This window comes from Delphinapterus leucas, chromosome 6, assembly GCF_059928025.1.
Source record: "Delphinapterus leucas isolate spDelLeu-1000000601 "Yukka" chromosome 6, BTC_Dleu_Yukka2, whole genome shotgun sequence".
Taxonomy (NCBI): Eukaryota; Metazoa; Chordata; class Mammalia; order Artiodactyla; family Monodontidae; genus Delphinapterus; species Delphinapterus leucas.
This window is the reverse complement of record NC_143134.1, coordinates 9,186,784-9,212,275: the sequence shown is the minus strand read 5'-3', so window position 1 is coordinate 9,212,275 and position 25,492 is coordinate 9,186,784. Positions and strand designations below refer to the sequence as shown.

Below are 25,492 nucleotides of genomic sequence, written 5' to 3'. Positions count from 1 at the left end.
ATCCAGGTGAGAAGTGGTGATGCCCTCACTGGCCTGTGGAAAATGGCAGCACAGAGGTGCCAGATTCCATCCATGTTAGGAGCTCAAGTTCACTGGGATTTGAGTGAAGATTCAACAACAGTCCCCAGGCTCTAATTTGAGCAACTGTTACGTGATCACCCCATTAATCCCAAGAGATGGGAGGGAAAGAAATAGATCTAAAGAATACTGTAACTGAAACCTAGGGAGAAGAGGCTCTTAGGAAAACAGAGATTGGCTAAAACCTTTCAAATATTTCAGAGAGAGAAGTCAGTGAATCGTGGACCAGAGGACCATTATCCTGATTTCTCAATGACTCATCACTGGTCTCTGACAGAGCAGTTTCAAGGCAGATCTGGAATAAAGGGGTTCAAGGACTCGGCGGAGGGGAAGAGGTGTAGACAGTGCATGTAGACCACGAGAGGCCACCATGCCAAAAAGAAGGTGGCTTCCACCTCCCTCTGGTAAGGACCCTCCGAGCCCCCTGGGTAAGTACCAATCATTTCCTCAGCTCCAGAGCCTTACTTCAGTCCATCCTGCAAATTATTGATACCTTTGCTCTGAGCTCATGGGTGTCAGGAGTCAGGACACTGACCTTTGGGCAGGAGGAGGGAGGGGCATTGCCCAGCTGGTCCCAGACAAGCGCCTTAGAGAGCTTGGCGAAGGAGGGACACAAATGGAGTGTCACTTTAGACCAGTCAGGTGTCAAGTTCCAGGTTCTCTTGTTTTCTTTCTCACTATCAGCACAAGAAACACATCACAAACTTGCAAATAAATAATCAATAAATAAAAGCCTGATGGCTGTGAGAAGTGTCCACCTTCTCAGCCCCTGCCCTTTTCTCCAGTCGATGGCCATCTGTCTGTTTTCCCCTGTGGAGCAGTGAGAGCCTGGACCTCTCTTCATTTCTTGCGGACAGAGCAGCTCCTGGCTTCCCAATGTTGCTAAGATTCCCCCACCCACCACTTCCTGGAATTCCAGCGTATTTGCACATTTATGGCGTTCATGAAGTTCATGAAATTAAGCACGTGAGCACAGTAAGCAACTGCAAACATCAGCAGGCAGAAATTACGTAAAAATAACATCAATTAAAGTGAGAAATAGGGAATTCCCTGGCCGTCCAGCCGTCAGGACTCTGCCTTTTCACTGCCTGGGTTTCAGTCCCCTGGTGGGGGAACTAAGATCCCACAAGCTACCTGGTGCGGCAAAAAAAACCAACAGTGAGAAGGTTGCGCTTTCGATTTCACAGAAAGATGTTTCTCGGTCCATGAAAGCTCCAAATATAGTTGACACAGGACGGTAATTCTCAGCTTCTCATCACAGAAACTCCAAGTTCACGCGTTCTTAACTGGTTTTTTTCTTTTTGCATAAAGGTGGAATTTCAGATTCCACAGTACCTTACATTTGAGAAATGGAATATTTCCTGCCACATCATTAAACAAAGAACGTCACAGTCATCAGCGATTGCAGCCCTCCAGAGTGAGCCGGTGAGCCCTGAGGGAACTCAGGAAGGAAAAGAATACCTGCCATCTAGCAGCCATCAGACTGCAGCCACTCCCTGCGGTGAGCCATGCGGAAACTCAGGATGTGAAAACATTGGCCCCAGAGAGCTGAGGTGCAGATCAAAGGAATGATTTCAGTGAGCCCAGACTCTTGCATCTTCCCATATATAGAAAAGCACTAATTTCCTTAACTTGGGATATCTGGTTTTCCTTAATTAACAATAATCTTCTGACGTTCAGACTCCCTGCCCTTTCTTGCAAAAACTATGTAATCTGGCTCCGCCCCCCTCACCTCCTCAGAGCAGTTTCTCAGGGTTTCTTGAGATGCTGCCTCCTAGGCTTGAAGTCCTAAAAATTCCTGCCGAGTAAAACGTAACTCTCAACTTCTAGGTTGTGAACATTTTTCAGGTGGACACATTTCACCTATTTCTAATTCCGCCTCTTCTTGATTTTATCTTGTTTAGATAGATGTCCCGGATTTCTCTGCCTCATTTCCCTCTATTTCATGCCCAAATCCCAAAGTCCTCTGCTGCCTCTTGCTGGATGTTGTGACGGAAGGATGCTCAAACCACCTACCAGCTCACACAACTGAAGGGCGGTGAAACGAAACTTGAAACTGAAGTCCTGGAAACAAGAAAGGAAACCGAAAGTCTCCCAGACCTCTGGGCTTCCGGGGGCCCCGCCCCGCCCCGTTCGACCCCTACACCGGTCCTACGCGCCGCGCCCTCCTGCCTCTCTGCGGTGCGCTCAGCTGCCCTCCAGACGCTGCGGGTCCGGCTCCAGGTTCGGCCCGGGGTAAAGGGTGTGAGGGCGTCTCGCGGGTCCCGGGGCGCTGCGGTCTCGCAGGGGCTCGAGGTCTTTGACCTGATAGGCGGGGAGGTGCCCGGCGCGGGCGCTGGGCGCGGGGGATGCAGGGCGGGGGCGAGGGATGCGCGATGCTGCGGGGGGCGGCGCGTCGCAGAGCTCCGGAGTTGCAAGGGGGAAGTGGGCGCTGAGGTCTGAGGAGGGAGACGAGTGCTCAGGCACTAAGGGTCCTCTTCGGAGAAAGGGTGGGCATGGGGCTACTGGGGAGACCAAAGCGCGTCAGAGGCGGGCAGGGCCGGTGAGCCCTGGACGGGGCAGCGCCAAGCAGCTTCCTCATCCCTGCGGAGCCTCGGACCCAAACCAAACTTGCAGAATCAGAGTCTGCATTTTCACAAGGTCTCCCAGGTGATGCCTACGTTTCAGTGGCTTAGCGCTGTAAGAATTTATTTATTTTTTTAACGAAGTATTCACGGTCAAGGGGTACGCATTCGTTTTCTATTGCTGTGCAACAAATGATCGCCCCTTCAGTGGCTGAAGTCCGTCGAAATTCACCGTGTTAAGAGTTTCAGTGGATGGGAAGTCCAGGCAGGGGGCTGAGCCCCGGACCTGCGTCTCCCGGCTGGAATGAAGGCGTCCGCTGGCTGGAAGGATCCAGTTCCTTGCAGCTGTGGGGCTGGAGTTCCCTGTTTCTTGTTGGCCGGAGGCTCCTCCTGGCCTGTAGAGACCCCGCTGAGGGGCTTAGCCTCAGCTTTAGGTCTGGAGAGCCAGCAGGAGAATCTCCTTTCTCCTGTGTATGATAGTCTCGCAGATGTACCCCCATGAGGGGAGACGCTGTCCCACTAAAGTCACAGGTCCTGCCCACGCCCAGGGGACAGGTTATGGGGGGCGGGGCACACCGGGGAGGCTGGGGTCTCAGAGGCCACCCTCAAGTCCTGCCCATTGCGGGTCAGCTCCTCTGCAGGCGTTCTTTCAGGAGCGGTCCCCTTGCGTGCTCCACCATCACCTGGACCGTGTTCTCTGGCTCTGGCTGTCTCTCCTCCAACGTGTAGTCCACGATTCCTCTTTGTTTTCCCCTTCTTTCGATTTAAGATTTTAAAATCAGAACCCAAACAAGGTTCTGACACTACTGTGTTTGTTACCATCTCTTTCATCCTCTTGCAATTTATTTCTTAATAAGCTGGGGGTTTTTGTTTGAAAGTTTATATTGGTGGTGGTTTTTCTTTTGTTTTTTTTTTTAATTAATTTATTTTTGTCTGCGTTGCGTCTTTGTTGCTGCTCAAGGGCATTCTCTAGTTGCTGCGAGCGGGGGCTACTCTTCCTTGCGGTGCGCAGGCTTCTCATTGCAGTGGCTTTTCGTTGCGGAGCACGGGCTCTAGGCACGTGGGCTTCAGTAGTTGTGGCACGTGGGCTCAGTAGTTGTGGCTCATGGGCTCTAGAGCGCAAGCTCAGTAGTTCTGGTGCACGGGCTTAGTTGCTCCACGGCATGTGGGATATCCCCGGACCAGGGCACGAACCCGTGTACCCTGCATTGGCAGGCAGATTCTTAACCACTGTGCCACCAGGGAAGCCGGGTTGTTTTTATTTTTATTTATTTTATTTTATTTATTTATTTTTGTGGTACGCGGGCCTCTCAGTGTTGTGGCCTCTCCCGTTGCGGAGCACAGGCTCTGGACGCGCAGGCTCAGCGGCCATGGCTCACGGGCCCAGCCGCTCCGTGGCATGTGGGATCCTCCCGGACCAGGGCACGAACCCGCGTCCCCTGCATCAGCAGGCGGACTCTCAACCACTGTGCCACCGGGGAAGCCCCGGTTGTTGTTTTTTTAAATCTTGTCTTGTAGTGATTCTCCTAGTCCTCTTGGCATATTTTAACATTTAAGATGTTCTTCTGTTTTCTAAATTTCTAAGTGACAGTTCTTGCTACCAGAGATTTGACTAAATTCAGGTTTAAGATCCCCCCCCCCCCGCCCCGCTGGAGTATTTCTGCACTGGTGTGGTTCTGTATGGAAACAGCTCTTTGCCTCTATTTTTGTTGTGTCACCACCTAAAAATGCCGAGATAGATTTGTTTACTAGAAGCTGTAAACTGGAACCACCCAGTTCTACATTTTTGTCTCTGTTTGTTAGCTGGGTTACCCCCGGCCTCACAGAAATGAAGCCTCCCCATGTATGAACCTCCCTATTTGGCTAAAATTTCATACTATAAGTCTTTGTCATAATTTATAGTATTTTATGATTTTAATTCTTGTGATTTGTTTCTATTTTGAATCAAAAATGGAAAACCAGTTAGCAGCACTTACAAAATTATGATTATGTACAATAGTAGGAAGTCTTTATCTTTGCCTGGGAAACATAGTTCCATATCATTAAGACTACTGCTTGAAATGGATACTTCTCAAAATTCAAAGTGTCATGCATCCTTTTATTTTTCTTTTTAGCTTCCTTTAATTCTTGTGGACCGTACATAATTTCAATGTTTCTTGATTGTCCTCTATATCTTTTTTCTTCAATTTTCTGTACTATCTTTTAAAATAAATTTTCATTTTAGATGAGTAGTTGGTGAGGTTTCCGACTGCTTTTTAAAAATTTTTTAATTAATTTTTTTAATTGGCTGCATTGGGTCTTCGTTGCTGCGTGCGGGCTTTCTGTAGTTGCGGTGCGCGTGCTTCTCATTCCGGTGGCTTCTCTTGTTGCGGAGCACGGGCTCTAGGCACGTGGGCTTCAGTAGTTGTGGCGCACAGGCTCAGTAGTTGTGGCGCACGGGCTTAGCTGCTCCGCGGCATGTGGGATCTTCCCCGACCAGAGCTCGAACCACTGTCCCCGGCATTGGCAGGCGGATTCTTAACCACTGCGCCGCCAGGGAAGCCCCTGACTTCTTAAATGTCTAGTAGTACTGTCTTTTCCCCCTCCTGATGAATTGAATGACTGTTTGGATACAGAATTCTTAGTTCAAAACATTTTCCTCTCAGAACTTTGAAAGTATTCTTTTCTTTTATCAAGACATCCAGTAATGCTCTCATTTTGATGTGTTGTATCTGTGTGCCAGGTACTATTTTAATCCATTTGTATGCACCAGCTCATACTTTTAAATGGCTTGCAAACACAGCCAGGGGGAGTAATATGATTGTCCGATGAGTGGATGAGTGAAGTGAGACAGAGAACGTAACTTACCTCAACTGTAGTATGTTCACAACTGGGGTGAGAAGCCCAGCGTCCTGCTGGCAGCGCCCATGTTCTCTCTGCTCACATCTGCCTTACACCTCTTTGTGGTGCTTTCGTCTTTCTCTGTATTCCTGGAGCTCTTCGGTTTTCACAAGCTGTGTGTAAGCATGGTTTTCTCTTTTGCCATTATTTCTGCTCAGTGCTTGGAAAACCTTTTCAATCTAAAAAAGTATATTTTTCTTTAACTCTGGCCTAATATTGTTATGTTATGCTAACTATTATATCTTTGATTACTTTTAATTTATCCCCACCCCACTTTGCAATCGTACTTCTCTGTGACTGGAATTACTGTGAAATGGACTTAGAACTTGTTGATCTCTCCTCCATATTTTAGTAATTTTTCTACTTTCCATCTCTTTGATTTTCTCTTCTCTCCTCTAAGAAATTTCCTGGATTTTAACCCCTAGATCCGCTAACTTGAAATTTCAGCATGCCCATTCCATTGTTCTGTGCATAAATTATTTTTCTGAAATTGTATTTAAAATTTTTATGAGCATTTACTTTTTTTGTTTTGCTGTAGCAACCTGTTACTATTTTATTAGTTAATGTCACTGTCATTATTGAGAACTCTAACTGGAGTTTTTTTTTTTTAAGGACTGTTCTGTCCTTGAATCATGTTTGTTCTTCTGGCTTCGTATTTTTTTTTTTCTTCCCCCTTAAATGTCGAGCGATTCTAATGTTTTATACATATTCACTCGTGGTTATTATGATAGGTAGCTGGTTTTATTTTACTTAGCATGTTTCTCCCTTACATGAGAGAGAACTGAGCGTAATGATTGTGGATTCTGTGTGATGTTTAGGTGAGAACCAGTTTGGGGTAAAGTTTAATATGGAAAGTTTCCTGTGAGGGTTGGGGAACAGGCCGGGAGTCCCTTACCTGTCAGATGAAGGAGGCTTTATTCTGCCAACATAGCTGTGGTTGAAAATCTGCCCAGTGCCCAGCATGCACTCATGTCCCATTAGTCGTTGTTAGTTAATTTCAAAACCTATATTATCTCTTTCAGTTTATGTGCATTATATTTTCAAATGAAGGTGTTGGGACGTAATTTGTTTGGAGCTCACTGCTTAACACATGAACTATTAGGTATTCATTTTATCTTAGGAGTACGATTTAAAAAAAAAAAGTCCTGAGACGTTAAGGGCACCCGTGAACCTCTGGGATGCTGTGATTTAACCCATCTCATCTCGTGTGTCTGATACTGTCTTTCCTGATGCTGCGTCTCTCTGTCCGAGCGACTTCATCCACACCGGTGGCCTCACTTAACCATAATACTGAAACTGCTGTCACGCTGAGGTCTAGCCCAGACCTCGTGTTTGATCTCTAGACGTGTACATTTAATTACTTACAGGACATATCCCATAGGAAGTCGAACCCAGGCTGACCACAAATGAACTTAGGATCTTTCCCTGACGTTGGCCGCATCCCAAGGTTTCCAGCCCAGGGAGCAGCCTCGCCTTGCATGCGATTGCATCAGGTGGAATCCTAAGGGGCTCCTCTTCTCTATCCGTAGCTGATCCATTACCTCATCATGTCAAACTCACCTTCTGAGTATCTGAGATGAACATGTGCCTCAAACTACTGTCCAGCTACACTGCATGCAGCTACTCCCATTGCTCTAGAACAGTGGCTTTCTCTCCGCCTCACTAGCGGGGTCTTTGCTTCACCCCATCTATTCTCTGTACTGCAGCCAGTGTAATCTTCCAAGATGGCACAGTCAATCACATTACTCCCTGCTTAAAATCCATCAGTGGATTTTAGGATGACAAACATGCGATCAGAGGCTCTGCATGACTTTGTGTTTCTGTGCTCCAGCGCGGCTGGCTTCTTCTCAGGACCTAGAACCATCCACACACACTTTCCTGCCACAAGGCTTTTGCGCCAGGTGTTCTGGGTTCTCTCTGCCTGCAGTGCTACCCACCCCACCCCTTTGTTTAATTAATTCTCGTCTTATCCTTCAGAACTCAGCTCAAGCATTGCTTCTTTAGGGAAGTTTCCACTGACCTTTTGACTTTGTCACATTTGCAACGTTCCATTGTTCGTATGATTATCTGATTGATAATTATCTTTCCTGGTAAATTTTAAGTTTCGTGGGAACTGACAGCATTTTGACTTTTGTTCATTCTTGTATTCCCAGTGCCTAAAGTTTTGTTTAACACACAGTAGTCATTCAGTACCGTTTGTTGATGGAATAATTCATTTCTAATTTTTCTTTCTTTGTAGGTCTGCCGTTTTCATTAGCATCTGCCACTTAGAGGTACCACAGTAAAGGATATTTGCTATATTTAATATTTTCCATCAGGTTGGAGGCACGTGGCAAGAATGGGTAATTTTCAGTTTCAAATATTTATAAGTTGTAAAATAATGATTCTGCAAGCTACACAGATTTAATAGAATTAACTTTATGACTTTTTTCTTTCTCAAATAATTTGTAAACGATAGCTCTTTTGAAAAGAATTGATTGAAAATAATTCATTCTCTTTCTCTCTCTCTTTTTTGAGGTTTAGAAAAGTACCTGAAGCTTTTGGAGAAAATGTCACAGTTGATTTTGGAGCAGATGGCAGAAGCTGAGTGAGTGTTGTAGCAATAAATCAAGAGATATAAAGTTCTACATCTTATTCCCTGTGTATCGGATTGGCCTTAAAGCGATTCTCTACCTTTCATCTATCTATCATCTACCGTCTGTCTATTATCTATCTATCCATCCATCCACATATCTAATCTATTTATCATTTATCTTAGTATATGTATTATAGTATTTTATATATATATATATGAGATTGTTGAACACAGAACTTTTAGAGCTGTTTGATGGTCAGTGGAAACAGTCTTCTCTTGCTTTATTGTCCATGGCTGTCAATGAACCCATCATTTTATGAAAGGATGAGATTTTTTTTTTTCCCGTATTTGAGAGCATTTATTCAATCTTCTCGAAATCATGCTTACAATTTCCATGTATTTTTTTTTTTAAACATCTTTATCGGAGTATAATTGCTTTACACTGGTGTGTTAGTTTCTGCTTTATAACAAAGTGAATCAGCTATACGTATACATATGTTCGCATGTCTCCTCCCTCTACAGTAATTCTCTTTTTTTTTTTTAAACATCTTTATTGGAGTATAATTGCTTTACAGTGGTGTGTTAGTTTCTGCTTTATAACAAAGTGAATCAGTTATACATATACATATGTTCCCATGTCTCTTCCCTCTTGCATCTCCCTCCCTCCCACCCTCCCTATCCCACCCCTCTAGGTGGTCACTAAGCACCGAGCTGATTTCCCTGTGCTATGCAGCTGCTTCCCACTAGCTCTCTGTTTTACGTTTGATAGTGTATATATGTCCATGCCACGCTCTCACTTTGTCCCAGCTCACCCTTCCCCCTCCCCGTATCCTCAAGTCCATTCTCTAGTAGGTCTGTGTCTTTATTCTTTATTCCGTCTTGTCCCTAGGTTCTTTATGCCTTTTTGTTTTTTTAGTTTAGATTCCATATATATGTGTTAGCATACGGTATTTGTTTTTCTCTGACTTACTTCACTCTGTATGACAGACTCTAGGTCCATCCACCTCACTACAAATAACTCAATTTCGTTTCTTTTTATGGCTGAGTAATATGCCATTGTATGTATGTGCCACATCTTCTTTAGAAAGGATGAGATTGATGAAGTAGGAAGGTCTATATTCAGATATAGGTGTTCAGTCCCTGAGTCCGGCCCACATTTTGGCCTTAGATAACGTGCTCTGTCTTCGAGCCTCAGCTTCCTTCCCTGTTGAGCGGAGGTGATGCTGATTCCTCCTGTGAAGAACACTCATGCGTGCGGGTGTCTTTGGCAAGTCAGTGTAGAGACCAACGTGAAAGAATTCCTCAGTAAATCAAGCTATTGGTGATAATGATGATGAAAATAATGATAATAAACCTGCTGCCTTTGGGGCCTGATTTCATCTTCGTGTAACTTTTCATTTTCACTGTTTGTATTTTAGTTATGACAGTCTGTTGAATGATTTTGTTGAGTCTGAGTTTTTTCTGATTGACGGAGACTCACTGCTGATGACATACATCTGTGAGAAATCCTTGCGGCCCAAACAGGGCCTGCACTTCTTTTACCTGGTTGAATGCTACCTTGTGGATCTAATTAATAAAGGAGGACATTTTGCCGTCGTTTTCTTCAAGGTAATGTGACAGTTGGGTTCTTTTCTATGATTTGAGAACTGAGACTACACTGACATTGTTTTATAAGTAGGTTTTTTTTCTTATTTCAAAGTGAAGTAGATCTATAAAAATTCAGCAAATTTAAAGGGAAGAACAGAAAAAAAAGTGACCCAGGATCCCAGTATTCAGAAATTACTACATTGAGGATTATTATTATTATTTTTATTGGGGTATAGTTGTTTTACAATGTTGTGTTAGTTTCTGCTGTGCAGTGAAGTAGAGTTCTCTCTGCTATATAGTAGGTTCTCATTAGTTATCTATTTTATACATACTGGTGTATATATATCAATCCCAATTACCCAGTTCTTCCCACTCCCCCCTTTCCCCCCATGGTGTCCATACGTTTGTTTCTATTTCTTTGTCTCTATTTCTGCCCTGCAGACCAGTTCATCTGTACCATTTTTCTAGGTTCCACATATATGCGTTAATATACGATATTTGTTTTTCTCTTTCTGACTTACTTCACTCTGTATGACAGTCTCTAGGTCCATCCACGTCTCTACAGATGACCCAGTTCAAAAAGAAACATGCACCCCAGTGTTCATTGCAGCACTATTTACAATAGCCAGGTCAACGTAAATGTCCATCACAGACGAATGGAGAAAGAAGATGTGGTACATATACACAATGGAATATTACTCAGCCATAAAAAGGAATGAAATTGGGTCATTTGTAGAGGATTATTTTTTATTTGCCCTCATGGAGCTTTCCTGTGAGGACACACAGGACCCTGGAGGAGGGGGAGGGGTGTCCTCGGAAGCGACTGAGCTGATCTCCGGGTTCTAATCTCCCAACTCCAAGTAGGTCCACCTCTGTCTTCAAGACTCAACAGTTTGTGGGGGCTTCCCTGGTGGCGCAGTGGTTGAGAGTCTGCCTGCTAATGCGGGGGACATGGGTTCGAGCCCTGGTCTGGGAGGATCCCACATCCCGCGGAGCAACTAGGCCTGTGAGCCACAGCTACTGAGCCTGCGTGTCTGGAGCCTGTGCTCCGCGACGGGAGAGGCCGCGATAGTGAGAGGCCCCCGCCCCGCGATAGTGAGAGGCCCCTGCTTGCCACAACTGGAGAAAGCCCTCGCACAGAAACGAAGACCCCACACAGCAAAAATAAATTAATAAACTCCTACTCCCAGCAACTAAAAAAAACCAAAAAAAAAAACCAGTTTGTTTGAGCCCAGAGGTGGATCAAACTCACCAATGTTGCTTCGTTCTTATTTGCTCTGAAGTAAATACATCCAAGGGAAGATACCTGGTCTTCCTTGATTTGAATGTGCATATAACTCATGAAATTTTAACAGTTTCGAATACATGTATGTATCATACCACCACCACCTCCTCGTTCTATCCCTAAAGGTAACCAGTGTGTTATTCTTGGAGGTTTTAGTGCATGTCTGTTCAGTTCTTTTGTGATCCATATTATTGTTAGATATTTGAGCCTTGCTGACTGCCTGCGAGCAATGCATGAACTGTGGGCTTTTGATAAAAACCGGTGCTACTTCCGGGTGACCTGGGACTGTCCCTGCAGCGTGATCCACCCCAGCTTTCCCTATGGACGCTTTATAGCTACCATTTGCTTTTACATATTTTTCTTTCCTTTTTCTTTTTGAAGTGAGATTGGAGAGGAGAAGGATTAGAATGGGAAGGGAAAGTGTGAGTTAAAGGGGACACATGTATTTAAACCCAAATTGTGATTTGTGGCATGTATCTGCAAAATGACAGTCAAGGATCGAGGGTCTATGTTCTGACTATAGAACAGAAGACAACTGTGTTGGAACCTATTCCTTTAATGACTTTCATGGTGTGTGTTAACCAGCAAAACTAGTAGACGGCGAAATGATGATTTCAAAATTGTCTACCCCGCAGGATGCTGAACACGCATACAACAGCATCCCTGAATTGCTTCCTCTGAGAACGGCGTTAATTCTCCACCTTCAGCATAATACCAACATTGATGTCCGAACAGACTTTTCTGGGTGCTTCTCACAAGAGTGGAAAAGTTTCTTGGAAGACAGTTACCCATATTTTCTGATCGTCGCCGATGAAAGCCTGAGCCATCTACAAGTACACCTTTTCAACTTTTTAATCATTCAGTCCTGGGCGATGAATGTCAATGCCGTGCTCTTCTCGGGCCAAGCATCCGATGTCCTTCGACTTTACGCGTACTTTATGCCGAGCAAGTACAAACACCAGTTGATTTTCCAGAAGGTAGTGTGCACCTAAAAGACAAACTTTTAGAATTTCACGAAATTTCCTGCATTACTTGACTCAGTTTTATTTCTCCCTCTTTTATGGAAATTGTCATAGGTTTAACAGAGAGGTGTAGAAAAATAGAAACGATAATAATAAAACAAAAATGCAGTCATTTATTGGGCAGTTGTTGTCATAACAATAGTGCTTGGTGCTTCCCATGAGTCATTTTATTTAACTTTCACAGTGACCCTGTGAGGGAGGTGTTAGTGTTGTCTGTGTTTTGCGGATAGATACTTGAACAAATGATCTGCCCATTGTCAATTCCAAATCCAGTAATACAGCCTGGATTTTAAAAGAGGCAGCCTGACCCCAGCACTTCGGTGCTTAAGTGTGGCATGCGGTTCCATCTCCACTTAGGAAGGCCAGACACGCGTCCACATACTGGTGAAATGATGGTGAATATGGTAGCTTTTCATGAGAAAACGATGGTGAAAGTTGATGAAATACAATTTAAAAAAAAAATTAAAAAAAATATTTTGGCTCTACTGCATGGCGCAGAGGATCTTGTTTCCCCGACCAGGGATCCAGCCTGTGCCCCCCGCATCGGAAGCATGGAGTCTTAATCACTGGACCGCCAGGGAGGTCCCTGAAATAAAATGATTTCTTAACATTAAATCATTAATAGAATTTTCAAAGTATTTAGAATTTTAATCCTGTGATCTTATTATTTTGCTGTATTGGTATAATTGGTAATGACTGTATTGAACGTTTGGGAGTTCAAAAATGCTCACCAATTTTAGAAATAAATTTGGTTCCTGTCTAATTTTCACTACTTATAGTGAATTTAGAATGTGAAGACAATTCTATATATCATCAAAATGATCTTTGTGTCAGTTAACATTTTCACTTTTTTGAGTTTAGGGTCACACCCCTCGTGGCACTGGCCACACCTGGATGGTTATCACAAAATCCAATAAGATAGTTTACTTTGCTTTCGTTAGAACCTCAGTCATTAAACTATTTCCAGCTCTGGTTGCCTGCTGTGAGCAGGAACAGCCTTGTGTGTGTATTTTTTTTTTAATTAAAAAATTATTTTTTGTAGTGACAGGAGGTCCTGTAATCCGTTCATTTCATTTTTTATTCTGTTAGAGCAATTTCTGAATCTGTGTTTGAAGAGTCCCTACAAACTTCCTTGCCAGTCTTTTCTCAAGAAAGACATTTTTTAATGGAGGATTTTATTTCTGGTAAAATAATTTATTTCCTAGTTTATTGAACACTCACCTTAAAGAGGTGATTTCATTAATCAATTTGAGGACTGTGTGAAATGTGTATAAAAATGCCATGCATGTTGATAATGGCTGTTGCTGGTTGTTCATTACCTGGGGAAGGCGGTTATGCTATTCTCTCTGTGTCTCTTTGAATTTTTTTTCTAATAAAATCTAGTGCATTAAATGGGTAAATTGTTTCTTTTTGAGATATTGAAAATGTTCTAAAATTAGATTATGGCGATGGTTGCGCAACTCTGTAAATGTACCCAAAGCCATTGAATTGTACCCTTAAAGTGAGGGGATTTTGCGTCATGTTATACCTTGATGAAGTTGTTAAAAAATAAAATGGACCTCGACAAAAATTAATTTGGCAAAGACAGGCAGGCTTTAAAAGCATTGTTGATGATCTGTAATTACATTAGTGTATTTTTTTTTAACTTAGAAATATATTGTAACAATATTATCTTCAATATATGATTTTCTTTAGTTGGAAAGTAATGTGATATATTATTTATGACGATTTATGTGACTTGCCTTCCTTTTGCAGAGTGAAAAGCACTTTGAGAATGCTTATAAAACCCTGATTAAGCAATTGAAGGAATGTAGAGTTTTAGCATTAGGACGTCTTTTTGGAAATTTAAAATGGAAAGATATGATGGAAGAGGTACTGAAACTTTTAAAAATCTTTTTATTTGAATGAATTGTTTAATTACTAAAAAATTGCAAACATAGTTCAGAGTTCTCATATACCTCTCACCCAGCTTCCGCCCCCAGTGTTAAGATCTGGTGTAACCAAGGTACGTTTGTCAAACCAGGAAATTAATATCACTATAATAATATTAACAGACAAACATATGAATAACAGACTTTAATACACCACTTTTTCCGATTATCAGAAAAATTATTCACAAATTTTATTTTTACTGGATGCCTAATATTTCTCTAATGCTGAACATTTAAATTGTTTGAAAATTGGCTTTAACAGATAACTTTGTGATGAACATCTTGGAGCATAAATCTTGGTACACATTTTGTATAACTTACCTAACTTACATACCTAGAACTTGCATAGTCAATCAGAAAGTATCAACATACATAATGATAATCATATGTATTGCCAAATAGCTTTGCAGTAACTCTGTGCCTATGTATACTCTGATTTGCAAATATAAGAGAAATGACACGTCACATGATTTCCAGTGCTATTATCCTTAAAATATACTTTGCTAATTTGAAAGTAAAAATATGCTATCTAATTGTCCTTTTTGTTGCTAAAATGGTTGAACACTTTTATTAATATTTGTATTTTGTGAATTATCTGCTCATCTCTTATTAAAGGCTTAGATGTTTTATTGATTTATAGGAGCTCTTTACATATTTAAACTTGTAATAATTTCATTGAAATACTTATTATGTTCCCATTTTGAATTTTGTTTCTTCCTTTAAACAGAAATGTTTTTGTGTAGTCATATCTATTTTTCTCTTCGGTATGAGTTCTTCTAGTAAGATCATTTATGATTGAAAACATTTTTCTAAATACCACGACAGTTTACAATTTCCTTCTGTGACAGGCATGTGAAACTATTTCTCTGCTTAAGCAACTGTGGCCGGAAGGATCTGACATTCGGCAGGTTCTTTGTGTTACTTCCTGCTCCTTGTCTTTGAGTTTATACCATCACTTTTTAGAAAACAGATCGAAGACCACTGATGCTCAGAAAGCTAACATCCAACAGGTATGATAAGTTTACTGTGAAACACCAGTGAAATTTTATTTATTTGATTTTACTGAAACATCTGTTGTGCTGTTAGATGGGTTGGTGTTCTACTCACAGATGTTTCCCTTAGTACATTTTTAGTCAAATGTGTCCAGCCCTCCAGCGGAAGATAAGAAAGTGGCCCTTGGTGAGAGTTTACCCCTTTATGATGTTCTGGGCTCTTACATGCCTTGTGCCATTAAGTCTTCACGACAGCAGTTTAAGGGAGGTGCTGTGATCCTTACTGAGGTTCAGAGAGTCCAGGGAACATTCATCAAACCCAAGAATGAAATACAGTGTGGATTGAAACCAGGTCTGTCTGTCTTATCCAAGCTCCACTCTGTCCACTGCCCTGTGCAAGGAGCTTCCTGCTGTCCTGGCTGGACAGATGCTAAAGCCACAACTTCTGTAGGGCTGGCAGAGGCCATTGAGACTCTGTAGACTGGTGTGGGTTTGTTCGCCAACCAACTAGCCATCCCTGTGTGTCTGCACACGTGCACGCATGCACTCAGACACACACGTGTGCACGTACTGTGTTGTTTACAACCTGAGTGCTGGGGAACTCCTGGTTGAAGATTCTTATGAAAGAGAAACGCAGTTTGGTCTCTTTCTTTCATAGTTTCAGAAACGAACAGGGCTCGTCATCTTTCTCCTGTGTCCTTTAGGTCTGCTTGAATAGTGTCTTTGCCAAATAACGTAGATGGCTAGGCGTGCCATTTTAAATGATCACAAAAGCGATACTAAACCACTTGGCTCTCTGGGGCTTCTCATCGTTCGACCCCGTCTGGCCCTGTGGAGGCACACTGAATGAGCCTCAGTCTGGTTCCAGTGACAGCCCTGCAAACATTGTCTCATCAGGTTAAATATGCCCACTTCTTTACCCTGTTTCCACTTGGGTACGTTTTCAGATTGTACCGGTTTCCTCACCCTGGTAGTTTTCAATATAACCTTTAAAATAGGACGCCTGGGAGAAAAGGGATGGAGCATTTCATGTGTGGCCCCGCCGTGCAGAATCCTGTGAGCTCCTGACGTCATGCGCTGCTGGGTCAGCTCATGTGAAGTTGGGCTCAACTAAGAACACAGGAAGTTGCTTCCTGTAAACTGCTACTAAGCTGGCGGTTCCCTGTCTTTCTTACCCAACGTGTGTGTTATGTGAAGAAAAGAACCTTTGCAAAAATGCAGAGTGAACAGCGTAAGAGCGTGTGGTTCCTGCCCACGTGGTGCAGCTGCACCTTCTCTGAGGTGCCCAGGCATCAGGTGGTGTCCTGGCCAAGGTCCTCTGACCCACCTTCTTTATTTGATGCAGGTGGAGACGAACTGCCCCACCCTGGAGGGGGTGACAGATTGGTGTAGACTGCAGTGTCTCAGCGTGGCATTTCTTCTCCACTTACCTCTTTCCCAAAGAGCATGTACCAGATTCATCACCTCCCACTGGATTAAGGACATTCAGACTTTCTTAACAATGGTAAGTATACTCTTGATTAGTTTATTTTTATTTTTTTATTATTATTATTTTTTTGCGGTGCGCGGGCCTCTCACTGTTGTGGCCTACCCCGTTGCGGAGCACAGGCTCTGGACGCGCAGGCCCAGCGGCCATGGCTCACGGGCCCAGCTGCTCCGCGGCATGTGGCATCTTCCCGGACCGGGGCACGAACCCGTCCCCCCCGCATCGGCAGTTGGACTCTCAACCACTGCGCCACCAGGGAAGCCCTAGTGGATCAATTTAAATGGACATTTTTTAAGGATCTTGAGACTTATAGTCAGAAGGTCCAAGGAAATTATTTTAGAACCAATCAGTTAGGAAGCTGGTCCACAAATATTTATTTAATGCACGCGCATCGTGTGGATCACAGGAAAAGAAGGTGTTCACCCACCCCGCCCAGCACTTTCACAGAGCTACATTTTGCAGGGAGAGAAAGATAAGGAATTTTTAAAACTACTCCTGCAGGATAGAAACTGCAGGACGCTTTCGAATCTGATACTAAAAAGACTGAACTCAGTGTGAAAAGGATGACTTCTCTTAAGAAATGAGAAGTTAAGTAACCCAAGCCTGTGTGTCGGAGTTAGCAGGCTGGAGGGAGGCTGCACACCAGATTCTAGGAGGTAAAGCAGCCTGTGTGATCGTGCCGAGGATGGTGTGACCGAGTGTCCCTGGATTAGAAAGAACACAGGAAAGGGACAAAGTGGAAGGGACGGGTCGGAGGCAGACCCTGTGGCCCCTTCAGGTGCTGTTAGGAGGGTGGAGACGTAACCTGATGCCAAGCACAGCGAGAGGCAGCTGGATGGTCTCTAGGTCAGTGGCACTTTCATTTCAAAACAGGTGTCTCAGGTGCAGTGCAGAGGGTGCATCAGAGAGGTGAAACGTGGACTCGGGAAGCCAGTTAGGTGACTGTCACCTCCGTGCCTGTAAGTGGTGCTGATGTTGGGGACAAGGGCGTGGGCAGAGGGCTGGACAGCAGTGGGCAGTCGATCATGATTTGAGGTGTGGAGTTGACAGGTTTAGTGAGTGAGCGGCGGGGGCAGGGAAGAGTCGGGGGGACAGTCTCCTCTTGAGCCTCCAGGGGGAGGGGAGGGTGCCATGGTCCACGGGACACTGGTGGAGGCCGCCGTGTGTTCAGTTTTGGAAAGAGTGCGTTTGAGGGTCCAAGGACATACCCAGATGGAGGTGCCAGGTGAGCTGTGTTAATACTGGTTTGGAGCTCCGCAGAGTGGGATGCGTTGGACGTAAAGATTGGGAGTCATCAGTCCACGGATGTTCATGTAGTGGACGAAATTATGTTGGGAGAGAGATGATAAGAGGGCCCGGGGCAGAGACCCGAGAAAGTCCATCGTGCAGTGGTCCCACATAGGCTGAGGTGCTGGGAAGGAACTGCTGAAATGGACGGAGAGGAGAGAGGGGAACGGATGGCTCGGAGAGACGGGAACCGTGTCTCCAAATGTGGGCGTGGCTAACAGGATCAGGTGTGTCGAGGGCTGTAGGGGGTTGAGGACTGAGCACAGTCCACTGGGTTTGAGGGCACAGGGCTCACTGCTGCTGGGAGTCGAGAGGCAGGTGAGCAGAGTGGTGGGGAGGAAAGCCGGTGTCAGTGATTCAGAGGTGAGTGGGAGGGAAAACTTAACGGTGGAGAGAACTTTCTGTGTAAGAGGCTGAGAATAAGGGAACGGCAAAGGGCAGAGCTGGCACCTGGGTCAGTGGAGAGTGCTTATCCATCAACAGAGGAATGGATAAAGAAGATGTGGCACATATGTACAATGGAATATTACTCAGCCCTAAAAATGAATGAAATACTGTTATTTGCAGCAACGTGGATGGACCTAGAGATTGTCATACTGAGTGAAGTAAGTCAGACAGAGAGAGACAAATACCATGTGATATCACTTATATGTGGAATCTAAAAAGATGATACAAATGAACTTATTTACAAAACAGAAACAGACTCACAGACATAGAGTACAATCCTATGGTTACCAGGGTGTGTAAGGGGGGAGGGATAAATTGGGAGATTGGGATTGACATATCCACACTACTCTATATAAAATAGATAACTAATAAGGACCTCTGTGTGGCACAGAGAACTCTACCCGATATTCTGTAATGACGTATACAGGAAAAGAATCTAAAAAAGAGTGGCTGCTCTTTTATATGTATACACTTATATGTATAAGTGAATCACTTTGCTGTACACCTGAAACTAACACAACAGAGGAAATAACTATACTCCAATATAAAATAAAAACTAAAAAAAGTGTGCTTTTAAAATGACAGATGGAGCATGTCTAAATGCTGATCATGGAAACTAAGAGAGGATGGGATGAAAATACAGGGAGAGTCAGGTGAGGGGGGGGGCATGTGGAGGATGCCCTTTTATGGAGGGAGGGGTATGGCCGTTCTTACAGGAGAGAGTGAAGAAAGAATGGTACAGATCGGCCGTGATGGAGGTTGTGGGGTCTGTTTACAGTTCCCGCTTGCTGGTGTGAATTTCCTCTGTGAAGTAGAGACAAAGTCATGTGCTCAAAGTCATGGCGAGGAAGCAGGCCCGGAAGTGTAAGAACAGTGAAATATGTGGGAGATATATACTGGAGGTGGGGAAGAGTAAGCTCTGCTGAGAGGGACATACCACCCTGTCCTGCCTGGTACTTTGGAGGCTTCCCTTGACATATTTGACAAAAGAATTATAGTGGCACCCGTATGTGTTATCATGTACTTTTCCGTGCCCGGTGGGTCCTAACCACATGGCCGCAGGCACAAGGAAGCCAGCTGATGGCATGATATGTACGGAAAGGAACAAGAGAGTTTAGGCGGGGCGGACGCCCTTGGTGGATTTGTACCATTTTATGGAAAAGAAGACAGGAAAAGAGGTTTCCGTATCTTTGCAAGGGGGTGGTGCAATTGCTGGGCTAGGAAACAAAGCACCAGAGACAAGCTACAAGGACCCTATCGTGCAGGGGGAGAGCAGAGGGGCTGCTGACCTGGGGGACCTGGTGTGATCAGTGACGGAGTGTGATGGCCATTACACAGGGCTGGAAGGATGGGCCGGCGGTGGGCGTGAGGAACCCCTCTTCGGGGCTTGGCAGGCAGACAGACTGTCATTCCCTGGCCCGTCTCTCCCTCTCCTTTACTTCCCATCTTACTGTAAATGCCTGCCATTCTCTGCCTGAAGGTTTGATCTTCTGGGTCTGAAATGCTGGGGTGTAATGCCCCACCGACGGCAGGTGAGGGCTGGGTGCAGGAGACCCCAGCTTCCTTACACGTCGGGGCAGGTAACCCTGAAACGTGCTCTACGCTCTCAGAATTCCCCAGTGGAATTAAGCTCTGGTTGTCCACAGGGGTCATGGGTTGGACAACATGGTCCTTACTGGTTTTCTTTTCTTTCCCGTCTCACTTCTGCATCCCCTCACGGGCGCCTCTTGAGAGCAGTCACAAATTAGTACTTTTCTATAAAGTTGAGGCTCGGAGTCTGCTTCATGGGGGAGCCCAAACCAAGGCAAGGACGGAGAGCAGGTCCTGGTGATGGCAGGCATGGGTATGTTGGGGAGAATGTGACCTGGGTCAGAGGGGTGAGGGGGATCACTGGATACAAGACATTTGAGAAATGTCGATGGTATCGTCTTCTTGGAGGCTGAAGTTATCTGTGGTGCTGGTGAAGCTGCGCCAGGCAGGAAAGTCATCGTTATTTGGGTACGTGGGGGACCTAGGAGCTTCCAGATGGAGCAGACGGATGGCGGCAGGCTTTTGGGCCGGGGTAGGAGGATAGATCGGAAGTGACGAGAGCACCCCCTCTTCTCCATCCTGTGGTCAAGCCATGCATGGAGCCAGGTGGCAGGGGAGGTGCTTGTTCATCGGGAAAGGCCGCGATCTGCACTGTGGTCCCCTCTTCCTCACTTTTCCATCCTCAGCAGACAGGTGTGTCAGAACCACGCAAAAAGGAATTATTCAGGGCTTCTTAGCCTTTTTGTTCTGGGGCCCCTGTGGCTATCTGATGAATGCTATGGCCCCTTCCTCAGAATAATATAAATGCCTCAAATAAGGTTCTTAGGGAAATCAGTTATGGTGAAATACTGTTATCAAAATATTATACCTGTATCGTTTGTGATATAGTAACACATGTGCTTCTTTGTTACTACATTAGATAATCAGATAAATACCGTACTTTCAATGGATGGTGAGTGTCAACAATATCTCGATATGTTTGCAGTGCTTATAATGCAAACATCTGTGATCCCTACTGGTGCCCAATCCCAGCTACTGCCTGGGAGGGACGGTATTTTGTCTGGGTTTGCAATGGAAGAAAATACAAATTTGGCCACAGGTTAGCAAAAATAAAAATGTAATTTTCTGACCCAAGTTCATGGACTCCCCGAATTCTATCAGGTGAAGAACGTCTGTGAAAACCTCTTTTCTGCACTACGTCTCCCTCATAAGCCTGGCCTCCGGCTAGACTGGCAGGTGCCCTTACTTTGGGGATTGGAAAAACAAAAGCCAAATTCCTGGCTTTTAAAAGAATAATACAGTAAGTTCCCTTCACGTTTCGAACTTTCAAAGATGTGAACGTGTGTTTGCACGTCCAGTCACGTAAGTTAGTTCATATGTCTGGCATGCATTGTCCTGTGCATGGTTCCTCTACAAGTGGTTGTGCTTTTGTGCACTTTACTATCCTGTGTTTGTTTTTTATGTATTCTTTGTGTGAAAAGTATTATAAATCTATGACAGTACATACTATATAGCCGACTGTGTTAGTTGGGTACCTAGGCTAACTTTGTTGGACTTACGAACAAATTGGACTGACGAACAAGCTCTTGGAATAGAACTCGTTCGTATGTAGGGGACTTGCTGTACATTGATCCAGGTATAACAAATATTATTGAAAAGACAACTGTCTTCTGCCCCCACTGTGCCTCCCTCCCCCTTCCCATAGAGTGTCCGTGAATGAGGAGGGGACCCCGTTGGAGAATAAGTGAAGGGTCCCCTGCGTGGGGTGGGCAGCGTGATGGAGTCCGCCCTGAGGTTTCGGGCTCTGTGACAGAGAGTACCTGTTGGCAGCATGGAGACTGGGAGACGGTGGCCTCACTGAGAGACCTGGGGCCGCGTGTGCCAGATGACTGGTCTAGAAAATGCAGTTGGCGTCTGGGCATGAAGGATGGAGATGTGGCCCCTGTGCTCTCGGGTGGGAGGGCATCTGAGGTCCTCAGGCCCCAGGTGAGTCCCGCTGGCTGATGAGGGTGCGGAGGTGGGCCTCTGGGCTTGAGGGTCCTCAGAAGGCAGGCGAGATGAGTGGGAAATGTCGTGGCAAGTCCCTCAGCATCTCAGGGCTGTCTTTGGTAGACATGAGCTCCAGGGGACCCAGTGGAAGCCAGTGAGCAGCCAGTCTCCGTCCAAGGGGCTGGGTCTGTGGCCTGAGCAGAACCCAGGAGAGTCCTGTCCACCTGGGACCGCATCTTGAGCGGAGGGCACCCTCTTCCAACTGAGACGAGGCGACCCCTGTGTAAACGCCCCTGTTGGGGTCTGGCTCGGGGGATGCAGTGCAGACCCTGGAGGGGATTGACCTGAGGGTGACTGAGAAGTGATGGGTTGGACTAGTTCTGCTGGTGGTGCATAGACTGTGTTTACTGTAACAGCTGACAGAGGTGTTGGGTCAGCAACTGCAGCTCAGGTGCAGACAAGTCCGTCGATGTGTACCTGGGTCATACTTGTGAACATTCACAACTGCTCTGACAGAAGTTTTAAACGGTTTTGTGAGGTGGTGGACACAGTATCATGGGGGTTGCTGACGCCCGAGTGAAAGCATTTTCCTGCGTCCCAGGTCCCACTGGGGAGCTTTGCTCTAGGCGTTTTTGGCTCTGTCAGGCAGAGGCAGACTGTGGCTAATTAAAAGGTTTATGAAGACTCTATTCCTTGTTCCCATTTAATTCACTTTAGACATTTTAATATAAGTCATGCCAGTTTAATACACTGAGCCTATTGATACAGCATGTCAGATCCTGAAATAACACATTATAGCATCGATAATATTGTGCTCTGTTGTAATTTTTTTTCTGAGAAATACTTAATTTTTGGTCAACTTTATTGAGGTTGAATTACATGTGCTCAACTATTGAATAGTATGAATGTGTTAACTGTGTTGATTTACAGATTTAAAGGAATGCTCTGAATGTATACTTTTCATTTATAGAGAGTTTTATAAACAATTTCTTATGTACAGTGAGCACGAGTTGAAAAGAACGTTACAAAATCTTTCTGCCTTATGGAATGTTCTAAGATGGCCCTGCAGGACATTCCTTGTGGCTTTGGCTGGTAGAAGACATCACCTTTAATTAGGATGGCGTGGACTGCTGGATGTGGTGGGAGGGCCTACCGTTTATTCTGTGTGTGTCCTTGACCTCTATTGCCTCACTCAGACACATCACTCCTCCTCTGTCCTCATTTTACTAACGAAAACTTGAGCTCAGAAGGGCTGCGGGGCCCATTAGCACAGCTAATAAGTGACCAAGCCGAGGTCCACCTTCATCTCTGCCCAGCTTCCCAGTCTGTGCCCTTCCTCATCTTCTCCTCTCCCGACGTGGGGAGGGCTGACTATCACCTGGGTGAGCCCCCCCTTGATCTGTCTTCACCACTCTCCATGCTTCACTTTGGTAGCACCTGGGAGCTAGAAGCCTAAGTTCGTAACATAATTTCAGCCTCTGAAATGTTCACAGTGAAGGGCATATCCTCAGGCTTCTGGGGAAGGTAGCTCAGGACGTGGAAGAGAGAGTTTCATGTTGGCTCAAATCTTGACACTTGGGGATGACACGGAGGTACCTCTCAGATGAAGTGGCTCCAGTGAGGAAGCTTTGGTGTCCTGTTTTCGCATATTTCTGTTTACTCAGCGGTGTTATGGGAAAGGCTCTGTGGCCCGGGGGTGGGGACAGCCCTTACATGGCAGTGGTACCCAAAGTACAGCTCCCTGACCAATAGCATTCTAAGAACAGGTTAGAAATGCAGTTTCTTGGGCTCCGCCCAGACCTACTGGATCAGCCTCTGGGGATGCTGCCTAGCAAGCTGTCTTCTCTTTTTTTTTTTTTCTTTTTTCTTCTTTTTTTTTTTTTTTTTTTTGGCTGTACGCGGGCCTCTCACTGTTGTGGCCTCTCCCGTTGCGGAGCACAGGCCCCGGACGCGTAGGCCCAGCGACCATGGCTCACGGGCCCAGCCGCTCCGCAGCATGTGGGATCTTCCTGGACCGGGGCACGAACCCGCGTCCCCTGCATCGGCAGGCGGACTCAACCACTGCGCCACCAGGGAAGCCCTGTCTTCTCTTTAATAATCTTTCCAGGGGAGGTTTTGCAGCAGTTTGAGGACCACAGCTTTATGGCCCTGAAGAGAGCTCGTTCGTGTTTTATTTGTAGGTAAAACTCCACCCTAGGTACCGGGTTCCTGATTCTTTGATACCTGTGACCTCATCAGGAACCCTATCCAGCCATCCTCAGTCACCTGGTTAGAGCTGGGCCGTCCAGGGTAGGAGCCAATCGCCACACTTGGGTATTAGGCACTTGAAACGTGCCTAAGTCTAAAAGAGACATCAGATTTCATAACCTTCGTGTGAAAAGCGTGTAAACTATTCTGTGAATATTTTTATATTGATTACACATTGAAATGACAATATTTTGGGTATGTTGGGTTGAATAAAATAAAATGAATTTCAGCTTTTTTTTAATGTGAAAAAAGTTTAAGAAACATATGGAAGTTTAAGGTGACGTATGCAGCTTGCCTGCGTTCCACTTCTATTGGATAACGCTGTTAAAGTTCCATATCCATATAGATAAAGAGATTATTCACGAGGGAGAGCCTGGGTGTGTTATCGTGTGTGGAGCAGAGAAGACTTGTTTTTCCCTCTCAACCCAGCTCCCCAAACTCGAACGCTGACTAAAGGGATGACCAGGTTTGTGCGCTGCGGTTGCTTGAGTCGCGGTTGCCCTGTTCTGAGCTCAGTGCTGCCGCTGAAGACATTCTGCCCGTGACAGGCGGGAACACAGCTGCCCAGGGATGTAGGTGGATGGGGATCTTTGTGAAGGATCCCCTAAACGATCAAATGCTCTTTTTTTAAATGCTGTTTTGACCTGAAAGTAACATTGGAAGCATTAAACCCTGAGAAAAGAACAGAGGCACATTTGAAAGCAGAAGTATTTCTCTAGTCCTGTATCTGTGGGAGAAAAGTTGTAAGAGTCAAGTACGGATTTCTGTGACTGGGAATAAGGACTATGCTGAATCATGCTTGGTCAGCCTGATTTTATTTTAACTTTAAATCTTTCAAGGTGTGACGCATTCATTATGACCCAGCCTGGAAGGGCTCACGTCCGTAAGAATGGAAAAGCCCAGCCCCACTTGCCTTTCAGTTGGATTATTGAGATGTTTGAAGTCTTCTAGGTTCTTGCTAATGTAAAAATTGTCACTAACTTGGTTTTTTTTTCCGATTTCAGAAAAAGTGGTGTGAATACTTCATCCTAAGTAATATAGATGTTTTTGAATTTTGGAATCTGGATTTAACTCACCTTTCCGACTTAAGTGATGAGCTTTTATTGAAGAATATAGCATTTTACTATGAAAATGAAAGTGTTCAAGGTACCACCCTAGTATCTTATAATAATTATGCCTTTACCCAGAGATAAACATTATAAAGGATTTAAAGCTTCAAAATTATTTTCCTGTACTTGCAACATATAGCAGTCATTTTCTTTCAGATATTTGTTTATGCGTGTATATAAGTTTTACTTAGTTGCAATCAGAGTGAATGTTGTATTTAAAAATATTTCTAACTTAATATTACTCCACAAGTATTTTTGGAAAAAATACATCTTTGGGAACTTGGCATTTCTAGATAATTTTAACAGGTGAATTTTTCAGTTAAATATACACAGAACATTTTTCAGAATATTTACTCTAATTAACGTAATCATGTACTACTATTAGATATTTAGGGAATTTTAAGTTTTTCCAAAGATAAAGCCGATTTATATATTTGTTGTATATAACTAATTTTTCTTTCTTTAAATAATTTTATTAGAAGA

At 44.6% G+C, this 25,492-nt stretch overlaps 1 protein-coding gene across 2 annotated transcripts in view; it reads left to right on the top strand.

Annotated features, from left to right (window-relative positions):
- Positions 1 to 2,186: 2,186 nt before the first annotated feature.
- Positions 2,187 to 25,492, top strand: part of DDX60 (DExD/H-box helicase 60) — an 84,792-nt gene continuing 61,486 nt past the window's right edge. The window contains exons 1-9 of one of the 2 annotated variants that reach the window (XM_089912673.1): positions 2,187 to 2,301; positions 7,762 to 7,864; positions 8,046 to 8,109; positions 9,516 to 9,705; positions 11,605 to 11,946; positions 13,747 to 13,863; positions 14,771 to 14,932; positions 16,260 to 16,418; positions 24,905 to 25,046. In XM_089912673.1, coding sequence (XP_089768799.1) covers positions 7,861 to 7,864; positions 8,046 to 8,109; positions 9,516 to 9,705; positions 11,605 to 11,946; positions 13,747 to 13,863; positions 14,771 to 14,932; positions 16,260 to 16,418; positions 24,905 to 25,046 — 1,180 coding nt within the window. In that variant the 5' untranslated portion in view covers positions 2,187 to 2,301; positions 7,762 to 7,860. Of the gene's footprint in view, positions 2,302 to 7,761; positions 7,865 to 8,039; positions 8,110 to 9,515; positions 9,706 to 11,604; positions 11,947 to 13,746; positions 13,864 to 14,770; positions 14,933 to 16,259; positions 16,419 to 24,904; positions 25,047 to 25,492 lie in introns of both variants that reach the window. The other variant, XM_022594844.3, reaches the window with a different exon arrangement.